This window comes from Larimichthys crocea, chromosome I (assembly GCF_000972845.2).
Source record: "Larimichthys crocea isolate SSNF chromosome I, L_crocea_2.0, whole genome shotgun sequence".
NCBI lineage: Eukaryota > Metazoa > Chordata > Actinopteri > Sciaenidae > Larimichthys > Larimichthys crocea.
In genome coordinates, this window is record NC_040011.1 from 30,310,827 (window position 1) to 30,323,958 (window position 13,132).

The 13,132-nt window shown below is 40.9% G+C and overlaps 1 protein-coding gene across 1 annotated transcript; it reads right to left on the reverse strand.

The window, feature by feature from the left end:
* Positions 1-2,952: 2,952 nt before the first annotated feature.
* igbp1 (immunoglobulin (CD79A) binding protein 1) lies at positions 2,953-11,260 on the reverse strand. Its single transcript, XM_010755952.3, has 3 exons — positions 10,779-11,260; positions 4,614-4,946; positions 2,953-3,593 (listed from the first exon to the last, which is right to left on the reverse strand). Exons 1-3 carry the CDS (start codon positions 11,238-11,240, stop codon positions 3,321-3,323), a joined length of 1,068 nt encoding a protein of 355 aa, XP_010754254.1. The 5' UTR covers positions 11,241-11,260; the 3' UTR covers positions 2,953-3,320.
* Between the last annotated feature and the right edge of the window lie 1,872 nt (positions 11,261-13,132).

A 13,132-nucleotide genomic window follows, 5' to 3' on the forward strand; every position in this document is an offset into this window, starting at 1 on the left:
TGAGCTTGTGCCTTGTAAGAAGGAGGACAAGGCCAGAACTCCCTCTCCTCCACTCCAGCAGGTCCTGTCACCGCACCATGGGATGCAGTGACAACAAGAACATCCTGCTGTTTTTGTTCCTGTCTTCTTCCCTGCTGCTTACCTTGTTGCCTATGCTTATGCTCATCTTTTTTGCTGAACCTCTTCCTTATCCTTATGCTTATTGTCATCCTTTCCCTCATGCTGCTCTTCATCCTTTTCCTCGTCCTCATCCTTATGATGATGTGGACAATTTTCCTCCTGCCTTCCGTTTTCTATTTCTGCGTCCTCATGCTTTCGAGGATGGCGATGATGTCTTTCCCGATGCTGCTCCTCCTCCTGTTATTCAGCCTCATCCTTATATTTTTGCTTGTGGTGATCATGCTTGTATTCCTGCTTTATGTCTTGCTGCTCCCTGTCCTGAATCATTTGCAGGTGTCATAAAATGTAGTCAAATTGTTGCTGAAACAACTTTGCCACAAGGAGCCTCTTTCAGCAAGTACACCGAGTCATTTTAAATCAGTTCATAGACAGATAAACGTATTCCTACATATCCAACATTTCTGAGAAAACCATCAAAATTAAGATGATCACATTTTGATCACACATTGTAAGAACTTCAAAATGTCTATGAACATGAGAGTAATCATAAGGAATCAAGCCAGGGTTTACATAAAGCTACATATGATTTATGACACATTTAAAAGGATTATTCTGCTGCAGTGTTTGTTAAATCACAGTTAACAGTTTAGTGTAACACAAATATTTCATAAAGTAAATAAGCATTACTTTGGGATGATAAACAAAACAGAGGCTTCCTCTACTCAAGTATATAACCACGATGGTAGCTATGAAATGATGTAACCATCATTATACACAAAACATATTGAATGAAAAATGCTACCACTAGACTAAAAACAACAAAGAAAAGAGAGTTTGAGGGTGATCATCTAAAAAGGTTTATCCTCTGTAGGTGCTCACGAGTCTAGTCTTTTCCAAATGTCAAATCTACATTAAAATCTGTGCAACATTTTAATCAAGGCTGCCCTGGGCTTTAGTGGCCCTAAGCAAGATTTTGCTTGTGGTCCCAAAACACTCCTAGTGCAGTCAACGAATTCCACACAAAATTGCCACTAACAACTGACCGAACAACTCAATAGAGATGGACAAATCAATCAACATCAAATCTCATGCTGTATTTGAGGGTTGACAAGTAGCTACAAACAGAAACATAATGTGAACAGTAAATAGTTCACAGATCAGAAAACAATGAAACTAGAAAATCAGACTAGAAACAGAAGAGAGAGAAAGAGTTCTGAGCTAACTATTTTGTTGGGATTTGTCACATTTTTATCATTTATCATGTCAGACCTGCTGTGGTCACGTTAGACTACACAGGCAGCTCATCTTCTGACACAGATATGAACCAGTGAACCTGTCTGATCAATTATCTATATTTTCATGGGGGAGGGGCTCTGAGGCTTCCCTTTTATTTGACTTTAGATTTAGATTAGTACACTCATGTTATAATACAAGATTTGAACATTGAGGAGTACTCAGGCTACATTCATGATTTTATTGAGAATAATTATAAAAGTTATAAGTAATCAGTGTCCCTGTAACCATGGTAACTCACTGTGTCGGAGGGGAGGTAGAGACACTGAATGAAACCGTTCACACATACTCCAAACAAAGTTCAGACCAGAGTCGTTGTTTCAGAACACAAGGAGATTCTCTGTCAGACGAGTTCTCACATGTTGACTATACTTCACAAACCGAGTCTGAGAATGACAACACAGCTCTGTGACACCATCAAAAATCACACCATCATCGTGTTCATACAGCTGACATAGACATACAAAGTTGGAAACTCGGTTTGTAAAAAGACATTTTATGAACATTAACTCATACTTAATTGCTGTCTACTGTAGGTCTGAATGTTATGTATTGTGTTTGTATATTGTATGTACTTGTATTGTACAAACTCAGTCAACCTGAAAACTGTTTCCATTGTACTGGGAGTAATATACTCTATGTTCTGTAATATATTTTGAATTAGCTGAAGCTTTTTCTGTAGTTTGACTAAACCACTAAAGAGAATTACAGACCCTAGCCTGGTTGTACTGAATGTGTTAACCAGTTTCTCAGAGTCAACTAATGTTTGATGTGTTTTTGAAGTGATTATATATGCTCTAATTGTGTTATTACCATGAGATAAGTTTAGAGTCTGTAATAACCTCCACAAAACCACAGCATCTGGGCTGTGGAGGTACAACAGAACGCCTGCTACCCTCCTCTATTCTGCATGTCATAGTGCCCTTGGGCAAGACACTGAACCCTAAAAGCTGTGCCATCAGTTTATGTAGATGTAATTAGTGGTTGGAAGACTAAAATAGAGTTTAATCCTTCAATCACTAATTACTATATAGAGTTAATTATTTATATAGCGTTCAGGAGCGATTGCATTAATTTATCCAATTAAATGTGATTTGGAATGACTAGCTCAACACATCCATCATACAAAACTGCAATTTACCATTAATTAGTGGCTAGATAACTGACCAATATGTTAGGAGTGTTTGAAACCTTTGCTTACGTTACCAATAGCCTACTCCCTCTGATCTATAGCACTAGTGTGTAGTGTGTGGAGCTCAACAGTAACTCTGCAGCTCTTGACCACTGTATTTGCCTATGTCTGCTTCATATTGCTCTTTTCCTTAAACCACGTACATGTTTGAGCAATCTCACCATCATCATCTGTAGAATTCAAATCCCGCTTGTATCCAAACCTTGACCACATATTCAGATTCACATGACTGAAGGCGAAGATGCTCTACCCTCCATCACTGTTCATCGCAGAGTCACAACAGAACATACACATGTTCAAACTGTAAAGAATTCTTACCATATTGGGTACACACTGATTCTCCTGCGTAATGGTTTGAGAAGTCTCTTTATTTCCAATGACAGTGTTAGGGCAATACATACTACAGAGCAGAAACATTGGCATCATGGCAGGGCTCTATTCAATCCAGCCAAATTGTAGACTTTAATTTAAACTCATTTAGAAATATGGTGGTGGTCCCAGAGGATTGAGTCCATGACATGAGTAAATGAGCTCTAGTGTTTACCTGCAGATAAACCAATCAATAAACTAAACAGGTGTGTTAGTGGTGCTGTGTTTCTTCTTGGATTGGTGACCTTCACATATTTTAAAGATCAGTCCACTTCCAGGACTGATAAGGAGTAAAATGAAGACAGATCCAGGTCTATTTAGACTTTATTTAGAGTTTTGGGATCAGTTAGCCCATGTTATGGCGGTTTCCATAACCTCTGCGATGAGAGTCTTTCCAGTCATCCCAGTTTCTAGCTTTCAGCAAAGACTCCTCATCATCATTTTCAGCCTTTTTCTCTTTTTCTTCTTCTTCTCTCTCCTTTGCATCAGTGTCCTCATCCACAACAACCTTCCTCGCTATCCCCTGATCAGGCAGGGCTCCATGTTTTCTGTGCTGTTCATACCAGTCATCTACAGTCATAGTGGGGAGGCTGGGGTAACCAGCACCAAACACTCGAGCCTGTGAATGAAAAACACATTCTATAAACATACTGCTGCACAGCATGTTAACAAACATCGTAATACTAGTAGTACTACTATACAGTACCTTGATTAGTACCATGTGATAAAAATATAGTAGAAATGTACTGTTTTTCCACACAGAATCCTGATGTAGTGCCCTGAAACTTATTATTTCATCTGTTTCCCTTGTGTTTACTACCACGCCTGCTTCACCCTGAAGGTTTCTGCAAATGTTCAATGTATGTTCAACTGTGATTTTGTGATGCTAACGGGTTATTATAAATCCACCTCGTTTTACCCACCATATCCTGTTTGGCCATTCTTTTGTGTGTCAGCCTCAATCTATGTTTTGCCTGTTCTTACCATCTGCTCTGCTCTTTGTTTAGAATATGAACTTTGGGGCAATGTTGCTACCATCTTTGTTGAACAGGAAGCTATAGATAGCTTCATCGGCTAGCTATCTATGAGAGATACATCTTGAAATGTAATGTAAACTTTATGAATACCCGGGCCAAGACTCTGCAACCCAGTTACTGTAAATGGTAAATGGACTGTTCCTGGACAGCTCTTCAAAGCGCTTTAACACTACATATCTCATTCACATACATTAACACACTGATGGCATTAGCTGCCATGCAAAGTGCCAACTGCTCATCAGTTTTAGGAGCTAACCTTTCATTCACATTCAGACACTAATGGCGCAGCCTTCGGGAGTTCAGTATCTTGCCCAAGAACACTTCGACATGTAGACTGGAGGAGCCAGGGATAGAACCGCAAACCATTTGTTTGCGTCTAATGATTATAAAAAAAACAAACTTTTTAAATTAAGAAGTATAAACCTTATCACTCACAAAAAGTTTGATTGACACTTCCTACATCATCAGGGTTGCTGTATGTACACATTTTTGATCCATTATTACTGATATCTGTAATGAACTAATATCATTCATTCATTCATTACTTCATGTAGCTTGTTTAGTACTCGCTGCCCCTACACCACTTCCTCACACAGTCTCACCTGTACAGCATCCTTGGTGAGGATGAAGGGTTTCATGGGAGGCCTGACTGGCTGAGCTGGCTGCTTGACAGCACCCTGCTTCAGACCATCCATCTTCTTGAGTATCTCCACCTCCTGTTCAATACTTTCTAATTCTTCCAGACACACAGTGACCCATCTCTGCACATTCAGAAGATAAAAATCTCTGCTGACTTCATCGTCGGCCTGTCCACTGTCCACAGCCTTCCGGATATCTGACAGTCTGGTTTCCAGCTCCTTCTTCTGACGGTATCGCTCAATCTTAGCTTGTCTGTGTGCTGCCATGGAAACCAGGTCTGATGAGCAGGGGACAGGCTGGAACAGGAAGAACACATCACAGTTTGGCATTGATGATGCATGTTCTGTAAGTGACACTTAAATAGACAAATTTAATTAAGACAAGAGAAGGCTGTGTGAATCAGGCCCACATAATGGGAGAACAATGAGAAGAGAATTAGACCAGTGAAAATATGTGCTTTGTGCTCTGATGAGTCAAATCTGAGATTTTTGTTTCTACCCGCAATGTCTTTAAGAAGGTGAACGGATAATGATGATCTGCATGTGAAGCATCCCATAGTGAAGCATGAAGGAGGAGGGGTTATGGTGTGAAGGTGCTTTGCTGGTGATTTATTTAAAATTCAAGGCAGCCTTAACCAGCATGGCTACCACAGCATTCTGCAGTGACGTGTCATCCCACCTGGTTTGAGCTTAGTGGGACCATCATTTGAACCAAAACATGCCTCCAGGCTGCATCACATGACCTGACCTACACAATCACCTGATCCAAACCCAGTTAAATGGTTGAGATCAGTAGGAACACAAGAAAAAGCAGCCAGAAATCTCCGTACAGGAACTCCTTCAAGTGTTGGAAAACCATTTGTGGTGACAACCTCATGAATGTGACCAAGAATGTACAGAAGAAGAGTGTACAAAGCTGTCAAAGCAAAGGTGCCTACTTTGAAGAATCCTAAATAAAAACGAAGACAGGCTTTCATTTGTTTACACTTTTGTTCCCCACACAGTTCCATCTGTGTTATTTCATAGTTTTCATGTCTTTTGACTGGTATTGTATGAAAATACAAAAAAATTCAAATTAAACACCAACTTAAATTAAACGTCCACACATGTTGCACTGTACTAATATACACATACTTAACAGTAAATATAATTTTTAAAAAATTGTTGTAGATGATGGTAAATGGACTGTACTTATATATCTCCTTTCTAGTCTTCTGACCATTCAAAGCTCTTTTAAACTACATATCTAATTCACACACAGATATAATAATAATAATAATAATAATAATAATAATAATAATAATAATTCTTCTTCTTGTTATTGTTGTTATTAATAAAGCTGCAAGCACGGGCCCTCGCACATGCGCACGATGGGGTAGGCGCTGGACGCCGTCAAACTCGCATCGCACAGATGTCCATCAAGTGTAGAGCAGGCCGCAAGTATCCCCAATGGCAGGGGGGGGTTTGAAAATTTGTAGGGGGCACTATAGAGCCATTTAGCTCCGCCCACAAAAGATACCCTTCACATATGTACGAGGTTGTCAGGGTGGACGTGTGTGCCAAGTTTTATGACCATGTGATGATGAAAAGGTATTCAAACCGCAATTGCCATCACACGACTTTCGCCACCTGGCCACGCCCACACCGTATGAGGTGGCGTCATTGTTTTCACCAGGAAGCATCACCAAGTCCTGAAGCCCTACATGAGCTAATTTGATGACACTGCAGCGATCCAGATAGGCGTGACACCTTGACATGTGAAGCGTGACATTTCCAAACCAGCAGCAGGTGGCGCTATAGGTGAGCTGAGTATGAGCATATGTACGCGTTCAGGCCGTATCCAGTGTCCACCCTATGACGTTTGGTCAGAATAGGACAATGTATCCACAAGTTATATGCAACTTTGTGTTTTGTGGCAAGTAGTGGCGAGACCTCGAACTTTTTGTATTCAACTTTTCAACCCATGGTTTAAGAGTAACGTGGCCAAGTTTGAAGCCGTTAGCATTTAATGTGTAGGACGAGTTTGATCATATGCGAGGTGTGGAAAAAATGGCTCCAAAACGCAACTTCCACCCAAAATGGCCGACTTCCTGTGCATCTGGCACCATGGTGTCCATAAGCATTTTAGTGCATCTCGGTATGACACACGCTTGTACCAAATTTTGTTGTCCTACGCCAAAGTCACTCCATTTATTTGGTGTTTTTGAAAATTTGTAGGGGGGGCGCTATAAAGCCATTTTGCAACACCAATGCACGTGACCACCAAATTATCGAATTTTTTCACAGGCACGACGCACCAGCAAAAATCTGTGACTTTTCGCAAACGTTACAAGCACGTAATTCGTCCCAGAAGACGGAGAATTAAAATAACACGGAAAAATTCCTTCAGTTCCAATAGGTCCTCGCACCGCTGACGGTGCTCGGGCCCTAATAAATAACCAGTCCCAGAGAGTTAAACTCAAGGGCTGCTCTGTTTGTTCAGCCAACTGCCTGTCAGTCACCTCCCTACACAGCTGCTTTCCATTACTCATATGTCTGAATATAAACTCAGTTGCTAATTTATTATGTAAACCTGGCTAAAATTAACCTGGTCTATTGCTACAGCCCTGCAATGCATTCTACCTTCTGGAGGTTACAATGTTCAGTGATTGCTGTAGTGCTGTTGAGTTGCATTGCATTTTGCAGAGGTGGTTTGAAATGGCTCCAAGTGTTTGGATTCTTTTGATACAGATAAATAGCAGCACGAACAAACTGTCTGCTTTTGTAAACTTTACTCATCTCTGTCCACATGTCCTCTGTTCTATTTGTAGCATGTACAGTGGGGATATCAACATTTTTTTTCAACAGATTTTCTATGACATTGATATTAACTCAATAAAACTAGACAGATAAAGAACTCTTAACATTCCAATCCATGAAAAAAGGTTTGTACAACAAAGTGAAATGATGCAGGAAAAACCTGAATACTGGAAGAAAAAGTACCAAACCCGTCCTAATGAGAATCAGCTGAGTTAGTACTTGATGGATAGTTGCACACGTCTGAATGTCATCACACAGGAAACACCCGTGTAGACTCAAAGTGCTTTCCCAAGACATTCACACACACATTATTGAACTACATAGCAATGATACTGATTACTGCTCCCATTATCCACATTACCTAGTATTATGTTGAAAACACAGATAGTGTTTCATTTAGAGGTACGTAAGAAGAGAGAGTAAGGTGAGGAGTAGTTCAAGTAGTTTGCGAGTAAACACTAAAATAAGGTAGTTTTTTAAATACTGGTATTGTATCAACGTACACATTTCTGGTACTATGACAACCAGCTGTGGAAGTATCATGGTATGGAGTTGTTTCTTCTCATGATATACAGTGCTCCCCATAAGTTTACATACCGCGACACAATGTTTTGTTTCTTGGCCATTTCTCAGAGAAAATGAATGATAACTCAAAATGTTTTCTTTCACTCTTGGATAGTGGTTGGCCAAAGCCATGTATTGTGAAATATCTTACTCTAAAGCACAATGACAACAGAAACTATCCAAATCACCCTGATCAAAAGTTTACATACCCTTGTAATTTGGTCTGATAACCTGCACCTAACTTGAAACAATTGGGATTGAACGGCTATTAGGTAACTATCTTCACCTGTGATCTGTTAGCTTGTAATTAGTGGGTGTGTATAAAGTCAGTGAGTTGCTGGACTCCTGAGAAACCCTTGTATCACTCATGTGGATGCAGAATTATGGGAAAAGCAAAGCAACTGCCAAAGGATCTGCGAGAAAAGGTAGTACAACTGAACAAATCAGGAAACGAATATAAGAAAATTGCCAAACAGTTAATAATGCCTGTCAGCACTGTTCAAACCACGGTCTGGTAGACCAAGCAAAATTTCCCCCACAACTGCAAGGAAAATTGTTCGCGATGCGGAGAAAAAGCCTCAAATAACATCAGGTGAAATTCAACTCTCCCTTAAAGAATGTCATGTGGACGTCTCAAGCAGTACTGTAGGAAGGCACTTGAAGAAAAATGGGCTGCATGGTAGAGTTGCCAGAAAGCCACTTTTACGCAAATGCCACAAAGAATCTCATCTCAAATATGCAAACCACTGAAACCAAAATTGAACTTTTTGGGAAAAACCATACACGCTATGTTTGTCGAGGCATCAACAATGATGAAAAGTACACAATTCCAGCAGTGAAACATGGTGGTGGATCCCCGATGTTTTGGGGATGTGTGATCTACAAAGGCACGGGACATTTGGTCAGAGTGAATGGCAAAATGAATGCTGCCAGTTATCAAAAAATACTGGAGGAAAATCTACACTCCTCAGTCCGGAGGCTACGCACAGGGGGTACTTGGACATTCCAGCACGACAACGATCCCAAGCATACAGCAAAATCAACCAGTCAGTGGCTACAACAGCATAAAGTGAAGGTTCTGGAATGGCCATCTCAGTCTCCTGACCTCATAATTATTGAACCCCTTGGGGAGACCTGAAACGTGCTGTTCATGCATGACGGCCCAAGAATTTACAAGAACTGGAGGCTTTTTGCTATGAAGAATGGGCAGCTTTACCATCTGAAAAGATTAAGAGACTCATTGACAACTACCACAAAAGACTTAAAGCTGTTATTGATGTTAAAGGGGGAATTACGCCGTATTAGGAACTGGGGTATGTAAACTTTTGATCAGGGTAATTTGGGTCATTTCTGTTGTTGTTTTGGTTTAAATTGAGTTCTCACATTTGTTTCACAATAAATGGCTTCAACTGTACACTAACCACATGTGGAAAAAAAGGTTTTTGTGTCATCATTCCTTTTTTTTTTTCTTACAAATGGGCAAGAAACCATACATTCTGTAAGAGTATGTAAACTTATGAGCAGCACTGTATATACTGAGAAATCCTTGATAAAAATCTGTTGCTAATCACAAGGACAATGAGGATGGAAGATGGACCTTCTAACAGGTGAACAATCCAAAACTTAATATAAAAGAGACTGGCTGGCTCCAGGTAAGGAAAACTAACTTGCTGGACCTGTCAATTACTAAACCCAATCAAAGATTTGTGAATTGAGCTGGAGATTAAGATTCACCTGAATAACAACAAAATACAACAAAAGTTTCTCCACCAAGAAAACAATATCGTAACATTATTATTCACGTCGGTGGTAATGATCGGTAGTTTTCTCTGGTCCCCTCCCCAATGTGACCAGTGATGACATGTTTAGCCGAATGTCGTCATTTCACCGCTGGCTGTCGAGGTGGTGTCCAGCAAACGATGTGGGCTTCATAGATAATTGGACACCTTTCTGGGGAAAACCTGGTCTGATTAGGAGAGACGGCATCCATCCCACTTCGGATGGAGCAGCGCTCATATCTAGAAACATGGCCAAGTTTATTAGCTGACCAAAACCATGTCGACAACCCAGAGTTGAGACCAGGAAGCAGAGCTGCAGTCTTACACGCTTCTCTGCGCCTCCATTAGAGCAGTTGCCCACCCAGTCCTTTAGTATAGAGACTGTGTCTGTCCCCCGTCCACCTACGTTATTTAAAGATAAAACAAACAGACAGTCATTGTAAATGTACAATATGTCTCTGCTGATTTGTTCTGTACGTCTGTCCGTCCTGGGAGAGGGATCCCTCCTCTGTGGCTCTTCCTGAGGTTTCTTCCACCTTTTTTCCCTGTTAAAGGTTTTTTGTGGGCAAGTTTTTCCTCACTGGAACCGAGGGTCTAAGGACAGAGGGTGTCACTCCCTGTACAGATTGTAAAGCCCTCTGAGGCAAATGTACTTTGTGACTTTGGACTATACAAATAAAATCTGATTTGATTTGATTTATGGTGGTGTGTTCAACACCTTTTCTCCTGTCAAACTGCTGTCTGACTGACAGCAGTTTGTTCCCACAGGCACTGTGATGAACAGGTAACACTACACACAGTGTCATGTGACTCAAACATATCCTCCACCTAGAAATGATTCATTCTCATTGTTTACATTCAATCTTTGTTGATAAATGTTAGAGCATAACACAACCTGCCTCATAAAGCACATTTATTTTAGCATCCTCCTCACACACACACACACACACACACACACACACACACACACACACACACACACACTCACCGTGGCTGCAGAGACTCCGTTGGGGCTCGTGTTTTCATTGGAGGGCTTTGGCAGGTCAAACTGGGAGACGTTGTACTCTTTACACCTCGTCAGGAAGTCCATGAAGTACGTCTGAGCGGTCTGAACTGTTTGCAGCCGCTTGTCTCGGCTGCTCTGCTTCATGGTCAGAGCTCCTAGCAGCGCGGGCAGCAGCAGGTACTTCAGATCAGCTGTGGAGACTTCATCCAGCTCTTCGTTGCGGCTGAACAGGTCGAGCTGAGCCACCATTGCAGACGCTTCTTCCAGCATGCGTATGCCACACTTCACCCTGCTTTGAACACTGCTTGAGCTCAGAGGCTCATTTGTACTGTCTACCTCTTCAAATATCTTCCAGCCACGATCAAGCAGGTCAGATAATTTCGGAGGTTCCTCATCTGGATCCAGCTGCTGCCCAGAACCACTGCTCCCTTCGCATGCCGCCATTTTGTCATAAGTCAGGGCTTCCGGGGGGGGGGGGGGGGGGTGTGTGTGTTGTGTGTCCGTCTCTTCTTCTGCTTAGGTGTTAACGGCAGTCCGCATCCTTATTGTTGCCTATACCGCCCTCTTCTGGACTTTATCTTTACTTCTTCTTTGTTGTATTCTTATTAGGGCTGTCAATCGATTAAAAAAAATTAACTAATTAATCGCAAAAATGTATGTAATTAATCGCGATTAATCGCGATTAATCTATCAATAAATGTATCAATAAATTAAATGCATTTTTCTGAGACTGAAGCTTATAATGTATATTTATTTATGTAAAATGATCAAATTAATGTAGAATAAACACAGAGAAAGATATTTAAATTCATTCATTTTATTGGCTTAAGGTGCACATATGCACAGTGCAAATAGAAAAAAGCCAGAAGAGGAAATAACTGAGGAGTGCCACACTCCTGTAGTGTGACTGGGTGTTTTGCTTTGAGGTGATATGTTAAAGTCGTGTTACTTAGACATATACACAGACGCCTCACTGAGCAGGTTGGTCCGTTGCTGCGATACGTTACCGCGTCCGCCATTGGATGTGGCAGATCTGCCCGTAAACAATACAAGCAGGGCCGGTTTTAGCTATGGGCACAGGGGCGCAGTCTCCGTGAGGGCTTTAAGTTATGCCTCTTATACACCCATTCACACACACACTAATAATCTGGGAAACAAAGATCTACTTTGCCACATCCAAAATGGCGGCCGCCCCGGAAGTAAACAAAACCGCGTTAATTGCGTTAATTTTTTTTAACGCGTTAATTCTTAAAATTATCGACAAAATTAACGCGTTAATTTTGACAGCACTAATCTTATTAACCCAGTTAAAACTAGATATCTCATAATGATTTTCCTCCCTTCTCTACATTTCCCACATTCTGTTCTACTCTTGAAACTCTTCTCCACTCTTCCTGTCTTCCACAGCCCGCTATCATCTCTTCCTCTCCCTTTCATATCCATGACAAGCAACCATCACATGCTCCACTGTCTCTCTCCACAGCTACATGGACCAGTTGGATGTTTCCCTGATATTATGATAATTATGTTGAGTGATGAAACGGAATCACTACATATGACTGTCTTCCTGTCCACCCTGTCCTCCACCCATTCTATTGTCAGTAATATTGCACATATCTCCACTGCATATATGTTTAAATGATCTGATGTTCTTTTTGATATTGTGATATGATGACTGAACCACCACTGCTGCACCTGTTGCTCCTGTTTTTGGATCTTTTGATCCATCTGTGTATATGTAAACATATTCCCCATACTTTACATTTACGTAGTTATAAAATTCTTGTACTAGGTCCGCTGTTTTATTTCTTCTCTAGACATCCCATATTTCCAGATCTACGCTTGCTTCTTGTATTGAAAAGCTCAACAACGGCACCTGGGGGGACCTAAACCCCAGGAACTCCACCAAGGGAGTCTTAAGGTCACACAGGTTCGAATAGCACACTAAGGCAGACGTGATTTCAGTATAAAAATATATTTTATGTAATTTTTTAAAACTAAGTGACAATCAAAGAATAACAAAAACAGCTGACTGTGCGTGTCCTCCAACAGACTGCACTAAATTGACTTCTACAGGTGATGGTCAGACACAATACAAACGCACAGGATGCAGGAGATTTCCAACATAATATCAAATAGAAAACACACTATAGATAAACCCCAAATAATACAACGAGAGGAAAATCAAACCCAAGGCAACACAGTCAATTTATAAGAAAAATCACAGCATCTCGGTGTGTATGCGTAAGTCTACAATGTACGTCATCACGTCAGAGTGCCTTTAATAGGAGGAGAGTAACTTAAGTTGTCACTTAATCTAAACAAAATAAAAGAAA

Coding starts and splice junctions, on each gene's coding strand:
- igbp1 (XM_010755952.3), bottom strand. CDS start 11,240: ATGGCGGCATGCGAAGGGAGCAGTGGTTCTGGGCAGCAGCTGGATCCA. Junction 4,947..10,778: donor ACGGAGTCTCTGCAGCCACG/GTGAGTGTGTGT, acceptor TTCCTGTTCCAG/CCTGTCCCCTGCTCATCAGA. Junction 3,594..4,613: donor TCACCAAGGATGCTGTACAG/GTGAGACTGTGT, acceptor TTTCATTCACAG/GCTCGAGTGTTTGGTGCTGG.